This window comes from Triturus cristatus, chromosome 2_2 (genome assembly GCF_964204655.1).
Source record: "Triturus cristatus chromosome 2_2, aTriCri1.1, whole genome shotgun sequence".
In the NCBI taxonomy this organism is placed as follows: Eukaryota; Metazoa; Chordata; class Amphibia; order Caudata; family Salamandridae; genus Triturus; species Triturus cristatus.
This window is the reverse complement of record NC_140582.1, coordinates 62,794,668-62,816,796: the sequence shown is the minus strand read 5'-3', so window position 1 is coordinate 62,816,796 and position 22,129 is coordinate 62,794,668. Positions and strand designations below refer to the sequence as shown.

General features: G+C 44.8%; 1 protein-coding gene across 8 annotated transcripts in view; it reads right to left on the bottom strand.

Annotated features, from left to right (window-relative positions):
• Window positions 1–22,129, bottom strand: part of SLC4A4 (solute carrier family 4 member 4) — a 739,594-nt gene that overhangs the window by 446,481 nt on the left and 270,984 nt on the right. For all 8 annotated transcript variants that reach the window (XM_085641000.1, XM_085640999.1, XM_085641004.1 and 5 more), the window contains exon 2: window positions 5,163–5,236. In XM_085641000.1, coding sequence (XP_085497126.1) covers window positions 5,163–5,236 — 74 coding nt within the window. The remainder of the gene's footprint in view (window positions 1–5,162; window positions 5,237–22,129) is intronic.

Below are 22,129 nucleotides of genomic sequence, written 5' to 3'. Positions count from 1 at the left end.
TAATTATTTTATGAATGTAATAGTTAGTGTTCCTGTAAGGATCTACAAGTTTTATCAAATATTTGTTACATTCACTCGTACTATCTTTCAGACATTATATCACGGTGTTGCCATATCAGAGGCACAACATCAAAATTACCACTACTGAGAATGCCACTACAGAGTATGCCACTGCATCGAATGCAAAAAAATCGATGGCAAGGTTGGATTTAGGGTAAGTTATATTGTGAGCTTTAGGTTCAGAGTATAGTTAGCAGGCCTGGCTCTAGAATATTTTCATTGGGTGGGCCATGAAGGCGAGTGAGTACTGGCCAAAATAGAAAACAAAGTATTTAATCCATTCTATATTTTAAGCATGTGTTTGACATTTTTAACACAATAATCAGCACCCACAGAGCTATATACTTTGCTTTCTTTGAAGAGCTTCCGGCTTTGGGGAGGGGGAGGGATGTTGTGCTTGTCAATTCTTTAAGATGCAGAACTTTAGGACAGCGGCATGCTCCTGGTCATGTGAAGCAGCAGAAATGTTCTTTTGCCATACAGAGCCACTTTACAGCTTTTCATGTTAAAAGAAAAAAAAATTGGCAGCTTTTGCTTTTACTTTAGAAAGCACTGAAGTTTAAAAATACGATTCAATAAGTCCAGAATCATAATTCAGTTTTCAGGAAATCTATGCTGGTCATTTGTGCATCAAACCAGCTAATAAACTCTGTTGACGTCACGTCTCTCCCCAGGCCTGAAAGTATCCTATGTCAAAGATGTTAATCACTAAAATAACCGATAAGAGAGAGCCCACAGGGCTGCACGCCTCTATCAAACATTAAGGGGGAAAACGCTTGTGTTTCAGTTCTGAATGGCCTTGGGTGGGCCAGATATTCCCTGGGTGGGCCTGGCCCACCCTCTAGAACCAAGCCTGATAGTTCGGGTAAGAAGTAGTGTTAGGTGTAGGATTGGGGTGGAATAGAAGTAGGGGTAGGCTTAAAATTATGGTTGTGGAAAGGGAATGTTTGGGGGTTGTTAGGGTTATAGTCTTGGGTGTTATTAGAGCTGGGTAAAGTTTTAGGGTCTGTGGTTGGCTTAGGGCTAGTACTAATTAGAATTAGAATTAGAATTAGGGTTAGGGTTAAAGATAGATTAATGGATGGTCTAATAGTTGAGTTTCTGGTTAGATTCAGTTTTAGGCTAAAATTCAGCTTTGGGCTGTCGTGTCAGGTCTAGGGTTTAGTCTGTGTTTAGGACTGTAAACGCTGTACCAGTTTCAATGGGATGGCAACCGCTGTAGTGGTAAACTCAGTAGTGGTAATTGAAAGTAGTTCACCAGAAGTAGAGGCTCCTCGATGTAGTGGCTTTCTTGGTAGTTACATATAACTCCGGATTTGGCTCTAAGTCTATATCACCCGGGGCCGTCATGGCACAAATATTGTCTTTTCCATCAATCAATCAATCAATCAGTGACACTTGTAAAGCGCGCTACATACCCGTAGGGTCTCAAGGCGCTGGGGGGGGGGGGGGTGCCGCTACTGCTCGAACAGCCAGGTCTTCAGCTTCTTCCTGAAGGAGAGGTGGTCTTGGGTCAGGCGCAGGTCGGACGGGAGGGAGTTCCAGGTCTTGGCGGCCAGGTAGGAGAAGGACCTTCCTCCTGTAGTTGCTCTGCGGATGCGGGGGACGGCGGCGAGGGCGTGGTTGGCTGATCGGAGGTGGCGTTTGGGAGCGTAGAAGTTGACTCGGTTGTTGAGGTAGCTCGGGCCTTGGTCGTGTAGGGCTTTGTGTGCGTGGGTGAGGAGGCGGAAGGTGATTCTCTTGTTGATGGGGAGCCAGTGAAGGTCTCTCAGATGTCCGGAGATGTGGCTGGATCGTGGGATGTCGAGGATGAGTCTGGCTGAGGCGTTTTGGATCCGCTGGAGTCTCTTCTGGAGCTTGGCGGTGGTCCCGGCGTAGAGGGCGTTGCCGTAGTCCAGTCGGCTGGTGACGAGGGCCTGGGTGACGGTCTTCCTGGTCTCTGTGGGGATCCACCAGAAGATCTTCCGTAGCATGCGTAGGATGTTGAAGCACGCCGAGGAGACGCTGTTGACTTGCCTGGTCATGGAGAGGGAGGAGTCCAGGATGAAGCCCAGGTTACGTGCATGGTCTGTCGGTTTGGGTGCGGTGCCCAGGGCGGGAGGCCACCAGGAGTCGTCCCAGGCGGAGGGAGAGGAGCCCAGGATGAGGACCTCCGTCTTGTCCGAGTTCAGTTTCAGGCGGCTGGTCGTCATCCATTCGGCTACCTCTTTCATCCCTTCGTGTAGGTTGGCTCTGGCGGCGGCGGGGTTGTTGGTCAGGGAGAGGATCAGCTGGGTGTCGTCGGCGTAGGAGATGATGCTGAGGTGGTGTTTGCGTACGATGGCCGCGAGGGGGCTCATGTAGACGTTGAAGAGGGTGGGGCTCAGGGATGATCCTTGGGGGACGCCGCAGATGACTTCGGAGGCCTCTGACTTGTAAGGTGGTAGGCGGACTCGCTGTGTTCTTCCGTCGAGGAAGGAGATGATCCATTCCAGCGCCTTGTCCTGGATTCCGATGTTGCTGAGGCGCCGTATTAGGGTGCGGTGGCAGACCGTGTCGAATGCCGCGGAGAGGTCTAGGAGGATGAGGGCCGCTGTTTCTCCATTGTCCATCAGGGCTCGGATGTCATCGGTGGCGGCGATGAGGGCGGTCTCGGTGCTGTGTTTGGCTCGGAAGCCGGACTGTGAGGGGTCGAGGGATCCGTTCGTCTCGAGGAAGGCGGCCATCTGCTTGTTGACGGTCTTCTCGATGACTTTGGCTGGAAACGGGAGAAGCGAGATGGGGCGGTAATTCTTGAGGTCGGTGGGGTCCGCTGTTGGTTTCTTGAGTAGAGCGCTGAGTTCGGCGTGTTTCCAGCTCTCGGGGAAGATGGCGGTGTCGAAGGATGTGTTGATGATGTCTCGCAGGTGGGGTGCGATGACAGCGTCGGCCTTGTTGAAGATGTGGTGGGGGCAGGGGTCGGTTGGTGATCCGGAGTGGATGGAGTTCATCGTGCGGATGGTGTCTTCTGTGCTGATCGGGGTCCAGGCGTGGAGGGTGGTGGTGGGGGGGGCTGGCTGGTCGGTCGTGGTGTGCGTTGGTTGGTTGTTGAAACTGCTGTGTATGTCCGCGATCTTGTTGTGGAAGTATGAAGCCAGGGAGTTGCAGAGGTCTTGCGAAGGGGTGATGTCGTTGTTTCCCGCGTTGGGGTTGGAAAGCTCTTTCACGATGTTGAAGAGTTCCTTGCTGTTGTGTGCGTTGTTGTCCAACCGGTCCTTGAATGCTGTTCTCTTGGCGGCGCGGATCAGCTGGTGGTGTTTCCGGGTGGCAAGTTTGTAGGAGGTCCTGTTGTCCGGTGTCGGATCCCTTTTCCAGACTTTCTCGAGGGCTCGGCAGTGGCATACCGCAAAATAATGACCACCCCTGCAGAATATGGGTAGGCCCTTGTTTGTACCATATCTCACAGATATTCAATGGCCTTTGGCTGTAAGGGAGGGCCAGATGGGTTAGGGTGGTCCCTGGAGAGCTGTGGGCGTCCTTGAGCCAAGGGGCCCTATTTTCCGTAGCTAATGTTTTTAAGACAGATTTTATCTACAAGTAAGCTGTACTAGGTACAAAGTTCTACAACTGTTCGCGATAATATATATACTGAGTCGCATCTGTGAGTAACCTAACAAACCACATACTACGTACTGAGATTGCAGGAATTCTAGCGGCTGCACTGTTGCAAAAGGTTGTAATGTTTTAGGTTGCAATGTTTCAGTGTCAGGTATTCAACAACCCCCATAAGAGTGAATCTCTCAAACAATGCACCAAAACTAACCGGAATATTATTAATTCACACCTATGTCATGTGGTTTCAGCCCAACCACCATTAAATGTTCATCTCACCATAATTACAAAAAGACAACACCCCTGCAATTCAATCATGAATAGAAATACTCAGTCATTGAGGCCTCAGAGTACTGTAAACACGTTGCATACATGTCTACACCTTTCATACATGTCTACACCTTGCGTATATGTCTACACCTTTAATACATGTCTACACCTTGTGTATATGTCTACACCTTTCATACATGTCTACACCTTGCGTATATGTCTACACCTTTCATACATGTCTACACCATGCGTATGTCTACACCTTTCATACATGTCTACACCTTGCGTATATGTCTACACCTTGCGTATATGTCTACACCTTGCATCCATGTCTTCACCCTTGTATACATGTCTGGCTGACAAGCTGCCAGTTCAGCACAGTGGCAAGCAGGAAAGGGTCCTGGACTATAGGCTGGCAGCCTTTCGTTCCACGGTTAACATTCTGCTATTAAAGCATGGCTGTAAGAACAAAACACACACAAAAAACGATTTAATATTTAGGCTATAAAAATGATCAAGTTGATTGAACGTAGGTACGACCCTTGACCTTAGTGCCCATGCTTTATGGTGCTCTGTACACTGTGCTGCCCTAAAACTGTTACATTGAAAATAAGGAATGCTGTTTTATCCGGAATAATACTGATCCTCTATACATCCAGCTTACAATTCCATATTCCAAATCTTTACCATGATGGAGCTGACCCACTCTTCAGCTTTCAGTAAAACAAAAATCACTAAGTCGTTGCTGCTTCCAAGGCAGTAGCATTATTAACCACAGGGCCGCCGATACATTCCATTGGACCCTAGGAGGGGTGGGGGCTCTTCTGAACACAGTGAAGCGGGGCAGGTGACTTGCCACACTCTGTGAGGGGGGGGGGGGGGGGGGAGAAGTTCCTTTGATCTTTTGCGGGTTTACTTTCTGCGAGAGTGAAATGAAACATTAAAAGCCAAGCTTGCCTTCATGAGGCGTCACAGAGAACAGGACTGCCAGTACCCGTGCTACCTTGTGGGTACCGTACTGCGGATCCCGTGCATGCGTCCTGCACCCGTAGAAAAGGCCACATGCACCCGCTCACACTCGACAAAACATTGAGTTGACCACATTTTGACAGAATTGTTTCTAAATATGGTACAATATGGTTTCCGTAGAAGCAGACGCACTCAGCTCATTGGCGAATCCCCACCGAATGTTATGACAACAGCATGACAGACAAATGTACATAAGCCCCCGCCCCCAAGGAGCCGAGCTCGGCCCTGCTCACCTTCCACCTCTTCTTCGTCGCACACGTGCTTCAGGAAGGAGGCCCCTCGGTCCAGCACCGCCTCATCCTCCATCCTGTAGTAGTAAAAGAGAAAGAAAGAGTGCTCAGACCTCTCGCGGAGGGAGCCGCTCGCCGCCAGCCTGCACCGGGGCAGGGTCGCCTGCAGGCCGGTGCTCATGTCAGCGCGTCAGGGGCTCGGCTGCTAGGGCAGGGCCGCGTCTAAGCCGCCCCATGGAGCGGCGCCCTAACCTTGAAGGGGCATCTGTGCTGAGAGCTGGCAGGTTGATAGATAATCCCAACCAGGGGCACTTGCTACATTTTCCCTTATGTTTATAATAAAAATAGACGGCCTTTCTTGCACTAGGGCGTCGCTGCCTGAGATCCCCGTCTTCTTCTGCCCTAGCAGCCAGCAACGAGCAGCCCCCTGAGCACCAGACGCACAGATGCAGACAGACACCCTCTGTCCCACAGAAAGACGCGCGGCTTACTGCAGCTTCTTAACACAGAGTTCAAAGACAAGCTTTGTGTCACATGCGAGGCTAACAGAACTCTGACATCTGCGGATTATCCGCATCCGAGCCCCAGCGTCAACAAAGTGAGAAGCAAGCGTGCATGTTTTAATGTCCTGTACTGTACCCCTTCATTCTGCTCCCATTCATGGGGTGTACCTAATGTATTCTATTCTGTCAGCTGCGTTCTAGCCACGGAGTAGTATAACTCTGGGTTGTTACATAATAGTATCCATTCCTTAACTGTGTCCAATTCGAGCGCCTAGAACAAAATGCAGTTATTTTACACAACTAGCTCAACTATCAAATTCAGAATTGGCAATACAAATGCATGCTCTATTTTAGCAATTGTGTTGCATACCGATGGCCTGCTCTGTCATGTTACCTTTACAATCAAATGTTTATTTTTCCACGTCATTAGATAGGGAAAATATATAAAACACTGGCTTATGGTTGCCATGGCCTCTCCACCCTCAGACAACGAAATGAACCTTTGTGCATCCTCCAAGATTTGTAACAGATTTGAAAGTGCGTGGGGTCACTTGTGCCGCTGCTGGCACTGACGTCCATTTTGGGGACACAGGACTTCTTTTTCTTCTTCGGGGTACTGACCTTGCACAATAATTGACTGGTGCAAAAACAGAGCAAATCTTTGTTCACCATGTATGCAGCACTGCAAATATGAGCAGGGCAAGTGTAAAACTATTTTGCCTTTTTTGATGTATTTATACAATGAGAAATGGACCAAAAATATTCTAATATTTTCGTATTTGAAAAATGGGCTTATGCTCGCGATCAAATCATCAAGTTCCACATTTCTTACATAAGAAGCAGAAATAATACAAAATTAGTTTGCTTTAAAAAAAAAATGCTATTCATTGCCTATAACTTTTTTGTTAATAATTATATTTCCTCTATCAGTGTGAAGTTTCTGTGCAGTCTCCTGTGACTGCTGTCTGTGAAGAGTGTCCCATAGTGTGCACAGTAACTGTCACTTGTCTCTAGTGCTGTCTACTTATTGTCTGATGTATATGGATACTGCAAGTTGCAGAGAGGTTCCATGACCACATAGAGGGCGAAATGCCTTTATAAGGACCCGGGACTACAAGGTTACTTGCATTATAATTTAATTTTTACAGCTAGGGTAAGTTATCTTTTATAACACGTGAGTCCTTGTCCTCTATACAAAAACATAGGATACGGTGAGCTACTATTGGTATGTACAGTGCCAGAGCAAAGCCAGGGCAATGGAATTATGCGGCAAAGGAGGGCTAGAGTATGCGGTGTGAAAAGGCAATTTATGCAGCATAATGCAGCACATTTTGTGATAGTATGATTTCCCTGTTTTATCCTGTTAATATGCATTAGAACTCTCTGCCAAAAGGTTTACCACATTAATACCAGTATAACACCAGAATGCAGCAGCCAATAACTCAAAGGTGACTATTAACCTTTGTAAAGGATCTGCCACTGCGCAACAACATCTGTGACAGTTTATTTGTAACTTTTGATTTGAGTTATAAACTTTTTTTTGTAGAAAATGAAGCAGATGGTGGATTAACTGCAGTAAATCGCTAATTATGTGGAAAACGTCGGAGCTGCACAATGGCATTGTTGCGGTGGCCCTTGCCGTAGCCAAGCTGGTGGGATGACTGGGATTGTCATCCTGCTGTAACAGTTTCTGTAAGACTGTCGCGCTGTTTTTAATCTAATTGCTAGCAACAGATAAGAGTTGGTGTCCACAACAGTCATTGTCACATTGGCATTTCAACAATCGCACCCCATAGCTCACCATGATCTTTACGACAACATGATAAACATTGTTTTTAATTGCCACGTTGGTATTATTATGCCGCTGTTTCTCCTGACATCAGTGCCCATCTGCTGACTGCCTCTTGGGACCTGTCTTCCTTCTTCTCTTGGCGCACGTCTCTCAGGCTCTTGATAGTCACATGGCTGCCATCTCCCTGTTTAGGTCTCGCCTGAGCCAGCGCTTTAGCGCTGCTCTCGCGACAGCTTTTGTAAATGGGGGATCTGGAAGTGCAAACGAGTGCTTTCAGGCCTCCAAATACAGTGCATTTGCGCCGGGCGCGCGCACCATTTGGCAGCCTGCGTGCTCACTTTCGTGTCCGCTTTGATGTCCTCAGTGAGCCTCGCGGGCACTGAGGACATCAAAGCGGACGCGAAAGTGCACACCATTTGCTTTCACTTTCGCGTACTTCTCACTCCCCGTCTTTATTTCTCATCTTTAACCCCTCGCGTTTTCCACTCTCAGACGTTTCTTCTACTTAGCCTCATATTCGCCTCTGTGACTCTTCTGTCACTCCCACCTGTTTCTCTCTCGTTCCCTTTTCATGATTTTACCTTTTGTCCCCAACAGCCGGGCCGTGGGCTTATTACCACCTCCGTGATTGCGCGGACGAAAAACAGCAGAGCCACCCCGGACTGTGTTTTTACGATTTGCTTAACTGCAGTGTTGTCCAAACGGCTCCCACCGCCTTATTCATGTGCGTTCTTATACAGAGCACCAAAAAATGCAAGCATACACCAAGGGCACCTTCCGGAGGCCTGTCTGGGTTCCCGATGGATGATTCAGCGGGAGAAGGGCCTACAGGCTTCATTGCCTAGAAAAACCATCCCCGCTCACTGTGGTCCTAGAAAATACAGCCAAGCATGCCCCCCACTTCATAAACAACACGCATGCACAGATCCGTGCGCTTCCTATGGAACTGCTGGCGTCCACGAGCCGCCTTATAACAATGCTGTGATATTTGCAGACCGTTCTGCAGTGTGAAATGGTGTCCGCCTGCAAGCCCTAAGCGGGAAATGTCACGGCATCGGCGAGGTTTCTGCTTGACTAAATTCTTCTACATGTATTTAATTCTGACTCTAGCCTCTTCATGGAGGAGATGTTTGCAGTGCTTGCAAGCATACACCAAGGGCACCTTCCGGAGGCCTGTCTGGGTTCCCGATGGATGATTCAGGGGAGAAGGGCCTACAGGCTTCATTGCCTAGACAGGCATTTGAAATGCATTAGGTCTCGCATTTACGCGAGTTTGAGCTATTGACATTGCAATTAACAATGCCTATTGGCATTGTCATTTACAATGCCAATAGCTTTAACTCGTGTAACTGCGAGACCTTTTGCATTGCAAATGCTTGTTTTTCTCTTGTTGCTTCAGTAGCTACCTTTAATTCCGTGGACAATCTTTGCTGTTCTCTTTGACTTCAGTACCCCAACTCCACTCATCTGCCATGAATTAAAACCTCAATCATTGGTATAGATTAATGCGTCACATGTAGGGGCCTGTGTTTAACCTCATGGCACAGGTTCAAATCCCGGCAGACCCACTCAGCCTTTCATCCTTCTGAGGTCGATAAAATGAATACCATTAAGTTGGGTATCAATAAACATCTGTTATTCAGAGCCGAGATGCCCATGGGTAAATGTGCACTTTCCAAATACACGTTATATTATGTATATATTTGAATAAATCAGCTGGGAGTCACTATAAAGGGTCGACAATCAACCTATAAAGAAATCGCATTGACTATAACACCTACCACTATATTGTCTAGGTAGGTATATAGATAAGCATAATGAACTGTTCTGAACACCATGCGCCGAATTACAGTAAGTGCACCGGGGGCGCAACCGGCTTTTGTGCCCGCTTTGCGCACCCCTGGGCACTTTGGTATTATTGAAGGGGGTGCAGACACTTGTGCGTCCCGTTCCATAATATCGACAGCGCTGGCACACTTAAAGCGCCAGCTCTACCTTCAGTGGGTGTTTCCTCATTTACATAGAGGCGTGCCCTATGCAAACGAGGGAATTCCTTTGCCTCTGCGCCCACGCCATATTACAGACGCAGGCGCAGAGGCAAAGAAACTCTCAGGGGGCGAACTCAAGGTGCGGCGCCTTCTAGGTAGCGCACTTTGAGTGCGCCCCCGGAGAGCAGCCCTCTGGAGGTGGGGAAGGTGTCCTATGGACCCCCTAGACATCCCCTTGCAGGCGGGTACAGTCACTGACTGCACCCGCCTGCAAGGCGATCTCTAACCCCCTCCAAAAGTGAAGGCGAGTTGTGGACTGCACTGTGAAAACATGGAGTGGCTGCAAGCAGCAGCTCCATGTTTTCACATGAATGCGCTGCCCCTAGGGCAGCCTGAGTTGCCGGCTGCCCTGGGGCAACGCATTCAACTTTCAAAAGGTGTGCCGGGCGCAAACAATGAAAATGCATAATACAGCCCACTATCTACTTCCCTTGCCAATTAATATAGTGACCCCCACCATAAAACCTTATACAAAATACAATTTGCTAGACCTTCTGGTCAATGTACTTCTATGTCAGGGTTGGACACCGTGGGAATTTCAATAAAAGCTTGAAAGAAAGTCATACAGTCATTGGAATGTTGATTGTACACATTTCCTGATAATTACAATGTAGAAGCATCCATAACAATGCATTCAGCTGCCTCACTGAATGCTAGCTCCGGGGAAGGAGATCTGAAGAAGCCTTTTCAAAACACCCTGATGAGCAGAAACAGGATGCCTTCAGACTTGTTGTGGCTAAAACACGTCTTGGCAGTAAAGTCAGGCCTGCTGTGTTCATACACAAACCTCAGATAACATCACATCTCTCTTCCCATCATTTCATGAGCTGTCTCGTTGTAATAAAATAATACCCTAAAAGAACCACTAACCGCTTGTATCCAGTAATGATTATTTAGAACATTGAGCACCAAGATTATTTACTTAGTTCTCCCACGCCCAGTGCACAGTTTTTTAAAATACATTTTTACTGATTATCATGAAAAAGGAAGTAACATGGTTGAATTTCTCTTAACATTGCAAATTTGCAATACAGAAGATGTGTTTTGGTGTAGCTGATTTCAAAGAAGATTTAGTATTTGGTATTTTTTTTACGAAGTGGTCATCATAAGCTTTTAATCTGCTCGTATTTTACTCCCTATTCTTGAAATTTAAGAGTGAAATTAATTTTAATGAGTGCAAACATTTTTCATTACCTTGCAGAAAATTTTCCCTGATTCCCACTTGTGAAATGGGTAAATGAATTCAACTAAAAATGGGATATACTGGTTGTGACAAAGAAAACTAAGAGCCCAGTGTAGGCTTTGATTATATGTGGGCTAGGCAGGGATGCGGTATTCATCTGGTGTGGGAACTACCATCTATTCAAACTTTTCATTTGGAAAATGAGTCATTACATGCAGAATTGGTGCATTCTGCACTCAATTACACATGTAGCGAATTTACTACGTTTTCACCCGGTACATTTTGGCAAGTCTGAACTTCTGAAAATCACCTCCTGAAATTGGAAGGTACATTAATTATTAACCACAAATGTTGGAACTGAAACCCCTGCAAAAACAGGGTTTGATGCAGCAACTGGAATCAGGTGGTTTTAGCGCAAAATTCTCTAGTTTCAGGGGGGGAAAAAACTGAACCCACAGGAGAATCCCCCTGCTGAATTTCCACCTTCGCTGTGGCGATTGTAAGCTTAAGGAAATTCAGCAAGTGGATGCTACTCTAGAGTTAGAATGTTTCTCCAGAAAGTGGGAGAATTTCCACTCAAATTGAAATCCGGCTCTAGAGCAGGCAATTTTGAGTTTCCCAACAGCAGCTTTCAAGACTCCTGCCTGCATGGCTACCATCCGTCCTCCATCCCAGGAACTTGGACAAACACTGCAACCAAAATGAGACCATAGCTAAGATTGTAAGGGGGTAAAGTATAGGGCCCATATCGCAGCATTGGCTTCACAGACATGAGGGTAGAGGGCAGTGCTGGAGGAAACAGCCAGGCCACTCAAACATGCTTTAATCCAGGAGGGCTTGTGTACTTCACTTATTTGGAGTCTTGAATTCCACTGAATTCAACTGTGGCTTTGACATCAACCTTGTTCCACTGAACAATAAACAGTGTGGATTTGTGTGCATGTGTACTTGTGTGTATACATTTGTGTTGTTGCCTGCGTGCGCATGTGTTACTGTGTGTGGGTGCCCGCTTGCATGTGAGTTCCTGTGTGTGTGTTTGTGAAGTGCATCAATGCACAGCACACCTCACAATGTGTCTTCTATTGTACTACACAGCACAAGTATGCACTGGGCTGTACTGCACGACGCACACTCTGCAGATTTGCACTGCACATGCACAGCAAAACCCTAAAAGTTGGCAAATGCTTGAATCAACCTGATTCGCCGCTAACTACTGTGGGCGCATTCTGTTGTATTGGGCCTCATCTCCGTCATTGAGGATATAGATAGAATATATCAAAATATATCCTGTGCTGGCCCCAAAAGCAATAGTCCAACTAAGTGAACTTAATTTCAAAGATTAATTGAAGTCTTACAAATGCTCCACCAATGCGTTTTGACCACTCTGGGTCTTTGTCACCCGAGGTAGGCAGACCCTGTAGTCAAGCATTCACCAAGGTGTCTTACCAACATAATAATCTTATTAGAGGATGTCAACCAGATGAAATGTAGGCGAGACACCTTGACGAATGTGTGACTACAGTGTCTGCCTGTCTCTAACTACCCATGAAACTAAGGAAAAGTTTATCTAATATACTTTCACAGGAGACTTTCCTTTACTGAAGCATGAACGGAAATTGTAAGTTATGAATACAGCACAACTTCACAAGTAGTAGTGTGCATGTGCACACCAATGTGGAACAGGCACATGATATTAGGGATCACTCGTTCCTGAAGAAAGCCATATGACCTGAATAGGCAGCAGAGACTTCGGCTGAAACATGTTGATCATAGATGGGGGGGATCAAAACCCTCTCGCTCACATCAACTCTTGTTTATAACTTTGCAGAAGGTTCCAGTATTAAAAAAAAATTCCCCTTTCGGATAGGAAAACCGTAAGGTAATTTTGAGTATCAAGATCCCTAAATATCCATAACCTGCTCCTTTGTAAATCAGCCGTTGAAGCACACCCAGATGCAGAAGGCGTCTCGAGTGGGAACCCTATGATGAAGCATGCCACTAAATGATGTTAGTGAGTGAGGGTTCTTTGAAAAACTAAATAGGAGTCCCATTTTCATCTGATCAAGCGGTTTTACAAGATATAGGTAGCAGGCTCTCTCTTTGGGATTGTTTTGATGAATTTGGGAGATGGACCGAGTCCCCTTTCCTCTCACTCTCCTATTGTTGATGCATGATATTCTACTACCATAAAAACACATAAGCAAAAACTCCAAAAATAGCATAACAACAATAGTTTGGCTGTCATCGCACTCAGCTACCATCACAGTACGACCATGCTGTGTTGACCTCTAAAGCTATTTTGTTTGAGATGCAGTCCTCAGCTATAGCTGGAAGCACTGCTCACCCCATCCTTAGGGAAGACAGTTCACAAATTGCAGTTACCCTCTCTCAGTGTCTCTCCACTTCAAGAATACTTCAACTCCTATCACAAGACTTCCAAAAGCATTAATTTCGATTCTCTCCAGCCTCATAAACGCATCGTCAGCCCATACATCTCAATCCACCTTCATCATGCTCACAGACCCCATATTAACCTCCATTCTCAGTCATGGTTTCCATCCTGCGCTCATCAAGCCCACCACAAACAATTACCGCCTAATTTACATAACCATCTGCGTTCATAACATACTTCTATAATCATACATGGTAGGATTTATGATGGCTCTGCCGTCAATCTATAAGCTCATTATACGGAGAGAAAGTCCCTCATAAAGGGTTTATGGTGGGCCACACAGATTGCGGTTTGCTGTGTGTGTTTGTGAACACCCCCAAACCCAACTTCAGCGAGGCGTCTATGTCACTGTTCCTGGATTGAAATATCGTCTTACAAAAATATTACATCTCGTATATCAGGGGCCAATGTGCCGTCAGGGAAGGTATATGCAGATAAACTTAGATTTACTATTCCAACTTTACATCTCCTTGCCTTGATGATAGAGCGGTAGTCAATGAAGGGCAATATTTTGACTACAACATAGTAGCATAGCACCGTCTGAGGGCAATCACTAACTTCTCTCCAGCCTTTTCCCACCCTGGAAATGAATCAGAGTTATACTCATGGCAAGAGCCAGAGTAAATGCCGTCCTAGAGTGGAAAGGGAAGCGGAGCACCCCCAAACTTCACAGGGGCAGGGGATTCTCATGGTGAAAAATAATTTCACCATGGAGAAAAACAATGGAAAAATGTGCGTCCTTTAACAAAGGCACCAGCATTTTACAGTGTATTTCTACTCTAAACACCGGTTTCCACTACACGTGCACAGGAGTACGTCCGGAAAGTTGCAACTGATGCCCCCTGCAAGTGTAGAGTTGGAATGTTTTGTGGCACTTCGTCAATGGAGGAGCGTGAAGCTCTGAACGTATTTCCACATTTCTTTTCTTCATGAATCAGGCCACTTGGATGTAGAAGTGAAAGAGGACAATTGCAACATGTAGCAACTATGCAACCTGTGTTATTACACTTGTGATTCAGGGAACATTAAAATAATGTGGCCCTATGTATCACCTTGCGTACTCCATCTTACTTCAGTGCCTCAATGACCTTGCCATGTTTTACTCCTACCTGCAGGGGAGATTATCTGCTGCTTTGTGGCATGCCTGCATGTGTTCCACGTAGTGTTGAATGCAATTCATGGAGAAACTAGAGGCGCAAGTAAGTAGTATTAAAAAGATCTGGCCAAAATGGTATATTTTAAACTTCTACAAACACAACAAACATTGAAGATAACATACAGCTCATTAAAGGTAATGATCAGAGAAAGTGTTTTTTCTTTGCATGCTCTCTGAAGTTTGGGCAAAACAATTACAGCCTACGCTTTACAATTACTGCTTAATTTGTAAAGAAAAAAAAGGTCCAGGATGCCAGCGGTTTTAGGAGCCCTTCACAATGCTGAGGAATAGCAAGGGTGCCTAGTCTTGATTGCACCTCATGCCTCTTCCACCATCCTAAACTTCATGTCTCTTCTTCCTTTCTTTCGCTTCCGCCCTCTTTCTACCTTTTTTTCCTTTCTCTCTTGCTCTGCGAGAAAGACTGACATGAAGAGCTAGTACCAGCACCAACCCAACCACCGGCATAAATTAAGCACCGCTATGAGCTCTAGGTTGCAATTTGGTGAACATTGCAACCATGCCTCTTCCTTTCAGCATCCTTACATTTTTTTTCTAACACAATTTATTTGTGACTTTGTTTCAAGATAGCCACGTTATAAAAAATATTGGCACCAACCAAGCAATGTTGTGTTTTTTACCGATGGTTCCTCATGACCTTGAAGTGGGACTGCCACTGGGCCCAGTGGGCTGGTAAAAGGGCCCCCCTAAATCGTACATTAGTTGTTCATGGGCCTCAGACAAAACGCCCATAAATAATACTGTTATGGAATTCCATGAATGAGGAGTGCAGGAGGTGGCCTGTCAAAATTATCAGAGGAAACGGACAAAAAATGAAATGATGGAAATCGGGGCAAACACAGGGCGATGAACAAAAAGAAGTGACTATGAGAGGGGAAGGTAAGTACAGACAGACAAAAGATGGGTTGAAAGAGGACAACATAATGGGAAGTGAAAGGAAGGAATGAACCATGAAAATAAATAAGGAAGAAAAGGTGAAAGGTAGGATGGAAGAGTGAGAAAATGAATGGATGGGAGGGTGGAAGGATGAATAGCTGGGCGGGTGAAAAGGTGGATGGAAGAGTGAATGATGAAAGGTGGAGAGTGGACAGATAGGGAAGAGAGTGAAAAGGCGGATGGGTGAAAGGAAGGATAGATGTGTGTGTGTGTATGTGTATGTGTATATATATATATATTCACTGAAAAAACCATAGGTTTCACACATGTTATAGTTAGCGGAAATTTTACTGATAAAAAAACCAATGAAATTCCCCCGTTATAGTTAGTGCAGGAACTATAACTCACGCAACCGCAATCTTCTGCTGATGACATATGTGTCTTTATGAAAAAAAAATATTTGTAATATATGTATAGCTAAAAATTTATGGAAGAAGACATGGGCAAATAAGTGTCTAAATACAGTATTAGCATCAGCAGAGGATTGCGGTTGCGTGAGTTATAGTTCCTGCACTAACTATAACGGGGGAATTTCATTGGTTTTTTTATCAGTAAAATTTCCGCTAACTATAACATGTGTGAAACCTATGGTTTTTTCAGTGAATATATATATATATATATATTTTTTTTTTTTCACAGAAAAAACATAGGTTTCAGGGGTGTTAGTTAGCTGGCCATTTCACTCGTACAAAACCATAGAAATTCCTCCGTTTTAGTTAGTTCTGCTAACTATAACTCGCACACCCACAATGCATCGCTGATGATGTCACATATTGCATCATTCATTACATGGTCAGTGACATCACTGATGACATTACTGATGATATCTCAAATGACATCACTGATGACATCATCCAGTGCATGTGGTTTAGTTTGAAATTTAAATATGTATAATATTTATACCAATCTGTATTGAAGATTGAGTGGATATATAACTATCTGGATGGAGGATTTAGTAGCTGTATGTCTGACTGTTTAAGTGAGTAATTAAAAGTGTCTCACTCAATACATGGATTAGTAACTAAACTATGTGAATGTGTGCAGCACGGTCTCTGTTGTTGTATAACATGCTGCATCAGTTGGCCACTAACTACATGAGTGTGTATATTAGTTATTGATTAGTTGGGTGAGTATTTGTATGGGACACTGAGTTTGTGTGTGGTTGGATGGGGTGTGTGTAACTATGCATAGATGTGTGAATGGTTGATTGACTAGGTGTATAGGTTTAAGAGTGCATGTGGAAACAGTTGTTTGGGTGACTGAGTGTATTTATTTGTGTGTTGGTGAGCGAATACATGTTTTAGTTGTACATCTTCAACAAAGTAAAAAAATAAAAGCCATTGTATGTGAACGTTGGTGTATATAAATAAGTATGTGTAAGAGTTTGTGATTGTGAGAGTAACTATATGAATGAGTCTATAATTGTAATGGTGATTTTTTAACATATTAACTATGAGTTACTAAGTGTTTGAATAAATGAGGTGTTGTGGGATAATTGTGTAAATGAGTAAATGTAAGTGTGATTAATTTTTTTCATGAGTGAGTAGGATGACTGCATAACCGACTAAGATGACTGCTGATGTGTCAATGTCTATATATGTGTATGAGTGCATTTGATAGTGTTCTATTAATTAGGGACTGCATGTATAAATGATTCTGTTGTTGAATGGGTAGTTGTGTGTGTAGACTTAGGAATCAGTGAGTGGGTATGTAGTAAATAGTATTGGTGGGTCAATGGTTTCAAATATGGTGTTCTGTATTTTACAGTGAGTGATGAAAGGTTATACTAGTGTATGATGAGGTGTATCAGACTGTCACGTGGATGATGTCATCAGTGATGTCACTTGAGATGTCATCAGTGATGTCACTGACCATGTCATGAATGATGCAATATGTGACATCATCAGCAGTGCATTGCGGGTGTGTGAGTTATAGTTAGCATAACTAACTATAACAGAGGAATTTCTATGGTTTTATACGAGTGAAATGGCCAGCTAACTATAACACCTCTGAAACCTATGGTTTTTTCTGTGAATTTCTAAGGTTTTTTAAATGCTAATTTCTAACAATAACGTCTCTGAAACCTTTTTTTTTCAGTGAATTTCAAAGCTTTTTTAAATGCTAATTTCTAACTAAAATGTCTCTGAAACCTCTGTTTTTTTCAGTGAATTTCAAAGATTTTTTAAATGCTAATTTTTAAGTGTGATAGTAGTTATACCTATTTTTTTGTACTGATTTTCTAGTTTAACTGTTTATTTATAAATATTTTATTCATTAAATAAAATTTTTCAGAAAATTGCAAAAAAAAAAAATGTTTTTCATTCAAACTGAAATATTAATACATTTTCTTGGTTTCATTTTTTATTTTAATATATTTATATTCTTTTCTTTTTTTTTTAAATTCAATTTTTTTTCCCCGGAGTCGTGCACTCAAAGCGTACACATCACGGTGGGTGCGCGCATTCTAGCCGCCATTTTAGAAAAGTCGTGAAGGATCCGCGTACGGTGAGCGACGGCTGCGTGTTTTTCAGTAACATCATATATATTTAATATTACGTGATGTGCGCGATTGGTATCCGACCAGTCCGCGACTCCTGCTCCCGCGCATTCGCGACACATGCGCATTACGGTACGAGATGCTTGCGTGGTTGCGGGTCCCACGTGACATCATATACGTGCTGGGGCGCGCTGGGTGTGCGACTCCCGCAAAAAAAGTTTGTTCCAAAATGATATGTAAGTATCTTTAATATACATATTAGGGCAAGAGATTATCTAAGATATTCATAAAAATAATATATTTGTACTTATAATAAACGTATATTTTTAAATATATTTTCGCGAAGTCGGGTGCGTGCATCGTGAGTGCAGAGAACCAGGTCAGCAGAGCTGCTGTAGAGCCAGAGAACCAGGTCAGCAGAGCTGCTGTAGAGCCAGAGAAACCAGGTCAGCAGAGCCGCTTTAGAGACACAGAACCAGGTCAGCAGAGCTGCTCCAGAGGCAGAGAACCAGGTCAGCAGAACTGCTTTAGAGCCTGAGAACCAGGTCAGCAGAGCTCTTTAGAGGGAGAGAATCAGGTCAGCAGAGCTGCTCTAGAGCCAGAGAACCAGGTCAGCAGAACTGCTTTAGAGCCAGAGAACCAGGTCAGCAGAGCGGCTTTAGAGCCAGAGAACCAGGTCAGCAGAGCTGCTTTACAGCCAGAGAACCAGGTCAGTAGAGCTGCTCTAGAGCCAGAGAACCAGGTCAGCAGAGCTGCTCTAGAGCCAGAGAACTAGCTCAGCAGAGCTGCTCTAGAGCCAGAGAACCAGGTCAGCAGAGCTGCTTTAGAGCCAGAGAACCAGGTCAGCAGAGCTGCTCTAGAGGCAGAGACCCACCAGGTCAGGAGAGCTGCTTTAGAGCCAGAGAACCAGGCCAGCAGAGCTGCTCTAGAGGCAGAGACCCACCAGGTCAGCAGAGCTGCTTTAGAGGGAGAGAACCAGGTCAGCAGAGCTGCTGTAGAGCCAGAGAATCAGGTCTGCAGAGCTGCTTTAGAGCCATAGAACGAGGTCAGCAGAGCTGCTTTAGAGCCATAGAACCAGGTCAGCAGAGCTGCTTTAGAGCCATAGAACCAGGTCAGCAGAGCTGCTTTAGAGCCATAGAACCAGGTCAGTAGAGCTGATTTAGAGGGAGAGAGGTAGAGAGTGAGTAGTAGAGAGAGAGAGTACTACTCAGTGAGTAGTAGAGAGAGTAGTAGAGAGTGAGTAGTAGAGTGAGTAGTAGAGAGTGAGTAGTAGAGTGAGTGTAGTAGAGAGAGAGTAGTAGAGAGTGAGTAGTAGAGAGTAGTAGAGAGAGAGTAGTAGAGAGAGAGTAGTAGAGAGAGAGTAGTAGAGAGAGTGAGTAGTAGAGAGAGAGTAGTAGAGAGAGAGTAGTAGAGAGAGAGAGTAGTAGAGAGTGAGAGTAGTGGAGTAGTAGAGAGTGAGTAGTAGAGAGAGTGAGTAGTAAAGAGAGTGAGTAGTAGAGAGTGAGAAGTAGAGAGTGAGAAGTAGAGTAGTGGAGTAGTAGAGAGTGAGTAGTAGAGTGTAGTGGAGTAGTAGAGGGAGTAGTGGAGTAGTAGAGAGTGAGTAGTAGAGTGAGTACTAGAGAGTAGTAGAGAGCGAGTAGTAGAGAGTGTGTAGTAGAGAGTGTGTAGTAGAGTGAGAAGTAGAGTAGTGTAGAGAGTAGTGGAGAGAGTAAGTGTGAGCGGTAGAGAAGTAGAGAGTGAGCAGTAGAGAGAGTAGTAGAGTGAGTAGTAGAGTGAGTAGTAGTGAGTAGTATAGTGTAGTAGAGAGTAGTAGAGTGAGTAGTAAAGAGAGAGTACTACTTACTCTACTACTCTCTACCACTCTCTCTACTACTCTACTACTCTACTACTCTCTCTCTACTACTCACTCGGTAGTAGAGTGAGTAGTAGAGAGTGAGTAGTAGAGAGTGAGAAGTAGAGAGTGAGTACTAGAGAGTGAGTAGTAGAGAGTGAGTAGTAGAGTGAGTAGTAGAGAGTGAGTAGTAGAGTGAGTAGTAGAGTGAGTAGTAGAGTAAGTAGTAGAGAGTTGTACAGATTGAGTAGTAGACTAGTCAGAGTCAGTCAGAGTCAGTCAGTCAGAGTCAGTCAGTCAGAGTCAGTCAGTCAGTCAGTCAGAGTCAGTCAGTCAGAGTCAGTCAGTCAGAGTCAGTCAGTCAGTCAGTCAGAGTCAGTCAGTCAGAGTCAGTGTCAAAGTCAGTCAGTGTCAGTCAGTCAGAGTCAGTGTCAAAGTCAGTCAGAGTCAGTCAGTCAGAGTCAGTCAGAGTCAGTCAGTCAGAGTCAGTCAGAGTCAGTCAGTCAGAGAGAGTCAGTGTCAAAGTCAGTCAGAGTCAGTGTCAGTCAGTGTCAGTCAGTGTCAGTCAGAGTCAGTCAGAGTCAGTCAGTGTCAGTCAGTGTCAGTCAGTGTCAGTCAGTCAGAGTCAGTCAGTCAGTGTCAGTCAGTCAGTGTCAGTCAGTCAGTGTTAGTCAGTCAGTGTCAGTCAGTCAGTCAGTCAGTCAGTCAGTGTCAGTCAGTCAGTCAGTCAGTCGGTCAGTGTCAGTCAGTCAGTCAGTCAGTCAGTCAGTCAGTGTGACAGTCAGTGTGACAGTCAGTGTGAAAGTCAGTGTGACAGTCAGTGTGACAGTCAGTGTGACAGTCAGTGTGACAGTCAGTGTGACAGTCAGTGTCAGTCAGTGTCAGTCAGTGTCAGTCAGTGTCAGTCAGTGTCAGTCGATCAGTGTCAGCTAGAGCAGCTCTGCTACTACTCTCTACTACTCACTCTATACTACTCTCTACTACTCACTCTCTGCTCTCTAGTACTCACTCTCTGCTACTCTACTACTTAATCTATTACTCACTCTCCACTCTCTACCTCTACACCGCTACCTCTCTCTAACTCTCTACACGCACACATATATATGCATTTATATATATGTATGTGTGTATATATATATATTCAGTGAAAAAACCATAGGTTTCACACATGCTATAGTTAGCTGGAGATTTTACTCATAAAAAAACAATGAAATTCCCCCGTTATAGTTAGTGCAGGCAACTATAACTCACGCGACCGCAATCCTCTGCTGATGCTAATACTGTATTTAGACACTTATTTGCCCATATCTTCTTCCATTATATTTTAGCTATACATATATTACAAATATTTTTTTTTCATAAAGACACATATGTCATCAGCAGAGGATTGCGGTCGCGTGAGTTATAGTTGCCTGCACTAACTATAACGGGGGAATTTCATTGGTTTTTTATGAGTAAAATCTCCAGCTAACTATAGCATGTGTGAAACCTATGGTTTTTTCACTGAATTTGCAAGGTTTTTTAAATGCTAATTCCTAACTATAACGTGTGTGAAACCTATGGTTTTTTCAGTGAATTTGTACGGTTTTTTAAATGCTAAGTTACTTTACGCCGTTCGTGGCGTGCGCGCCCACTTAACGCAGTTCGTTCCGTGTGCGCACCGTGCGCGCACAGTGAGCACGCGGTGTGCTTTGCGCACCGCGCGCCCACTTTACGCAGTTAGTGCCGTGCACGCACGGTGGGCACGCGGTGCGCTACGCGCACCGCGTGCCCACGTTACGCTTGATGGGACATGTACGCACGATGCGCTTCGCGCACCTTCCGCACATGGAGGACATATTATGCGCTTCGTTGTGAAAGGTAATATTTTAAATGTTCCTTGATATTGATATGCCATGCACAAAAGGTGCTCTTTGGGCACCTTTTGCGCAAGGGGTGTGGAACGTGTGGATTATTTTTTTTTTATAAACAATTTTTACCGTACGCGTACGGTAAGCGTAATCGCCGTTTTTTCGATAAAAGATTAAAATTAAAATTTTTAACATTAGGGGTTCTTTTGGGACACCTTAATCAAGGCTAGGTGGTTAGGAGCTGTATAAACAGCCCCTTTACATGTTTTTTGCCTTTGTTTTTCCTCCCCCCCTCAGAGTGCGAGAGAGAAAATGGCGGCTGCCGCTTCCTGGTTTCGACCGATTCGAATGTTTACTAAGATCTAACAGCCAATCAGAATCGCGCTCGCGCACGGCACCGTACGCGTACGGTAAGCTTACTGTAAGCGCACGGTAAGCGCACCGTAAGCTGGCTCAGATATATATATTGATTTAAATGCTATTTTCTCAGGATCTACTGAACAGATTTACACCAGACCTACAAAAGGCACTTCCTTGACCTGTAGACTACCTCTCTGCCAAATTTCAAGTAACTCTGTTTGGCCGTTCGGGCTGTAGCTGTGTCTAAAGGTCCTATGGAAAAATGCATGGGAAAAACGCGTTTTGGGACCCCCCTTTTTTCTCAGCCCCCGCTTGACGAATCCCCCCGAGACTTTCAGGGTAGG